The sequence below is a fragment of the Wasmannia auropunctata genome, unplaced genomic scaffold (genome assembly GCF_000956235.1).
Source record: "Wasmannia auropunctata unplaced genomic scaffold, wasmannia.A_1.0 LD309394.1, whole genome shotgun sequence".
In the NCBI taxonomy this organism is placed as follows: Eukaryota; Metazoa; Arthropoda; class Insecta; order Hymenoptera; family Formicidae; genus Wasmannia; species Wasmannia auropunctata.
In genome coordinates this window covers 12,898-13,772 of record NW_012053496.1, presented here as the reverse complement: position 1 = coordinate 13,772, position 875 = coordinate 12,898, and the positions used below count along the sequence as shown (strand labels likewise).

The 875-nt window shown below is 29.0% G+C and overlaps 1 protein-coding gene across 1 annotated transcript; it reads left to right on the top strand.

Moving 5' to 3' along the window:
* Positions 1-160: 160 nt before the first annotated feature.
* LOC105461093 (zinc finger protein hangover-like) lies at positions 161-860 on the top strand (the record flags this gene model as incomplete). Its single annotated transcript, XM_011707580.1, has 2 exons — positions 161-346; positions 450-860. Coding segments are annotated over exons 1-2 (537 nt in total), but the record flags the coding sequence as incomplete, so codon positions are not given.
* Positions 861-875: the final 15 nt, after the last annotated feature.

Below are 875 nucleotides of genomic sequence, written 5' to 3'. Positions count from 1 at the left end.
AATATTAATTTTGTTAAATGTACATTAAGACCTTTTTTTGTAAGAAAACATATAATTTGCTTTTAACGATTAACTTATGATAATAAAACAGATTTATTTCGTATTTATTTATTTTTTAATGGAAAAGTTTTTGTTTTGTGAACAGAGCATTTGACCTTGTTTAGACAAAAAATCTTTGTAGAAACATAAAATGATTACAAAGGTAAACTTTCAATAAAGCATGGCTAACGAACACGAGAGAGTCGGAGTATGCCGTTTGTGTGGAAAACAGTCTCGAAACTGTTTTCCAATATTTCAAGATGAAGACAATATTCTCGAAAAAATAAATACATGTTTACCGATCGATGTAAGTTTAAGAGATGTATGATACATTTTGGCACGTTTAAACTATTGAACTTACATTTTTATTACATAATATATAAATAATATTATATTCTTCGTGTTTTTAGATTTCTCCGGATGATAAATTACCTTCCAATGTATGCAGATGTTGCTCATATCGTTTAAGTATTAGTTATAAACTGCGTTGTACTGCAGTTGAGGTAGATGAGCGTCTGCGAATGCAATTACAGCAGCAGAGCGATGTAATTGTCAATACAAATAAAGATACAAATAACTTTTCAGAGAACTTTCTAAATATTAAACGACAGATTATAGAAGAGAACGTTCTGCATTATCAAAATGATACACAAGAGATCAGAGATAAAATAAATATTTATAATGATTGGAAAACAAAACGAGAAGATATTGATGAAATTAGTTACGAAAAGAAAGCTGTTATTTCAACGGAAGATAACGAAATGGCAGCGTCAGTTAATTTAGTGGCTGAAATTGATATTGTTGAAATGAAATATGAAGATGTGATGGAAGCCTCA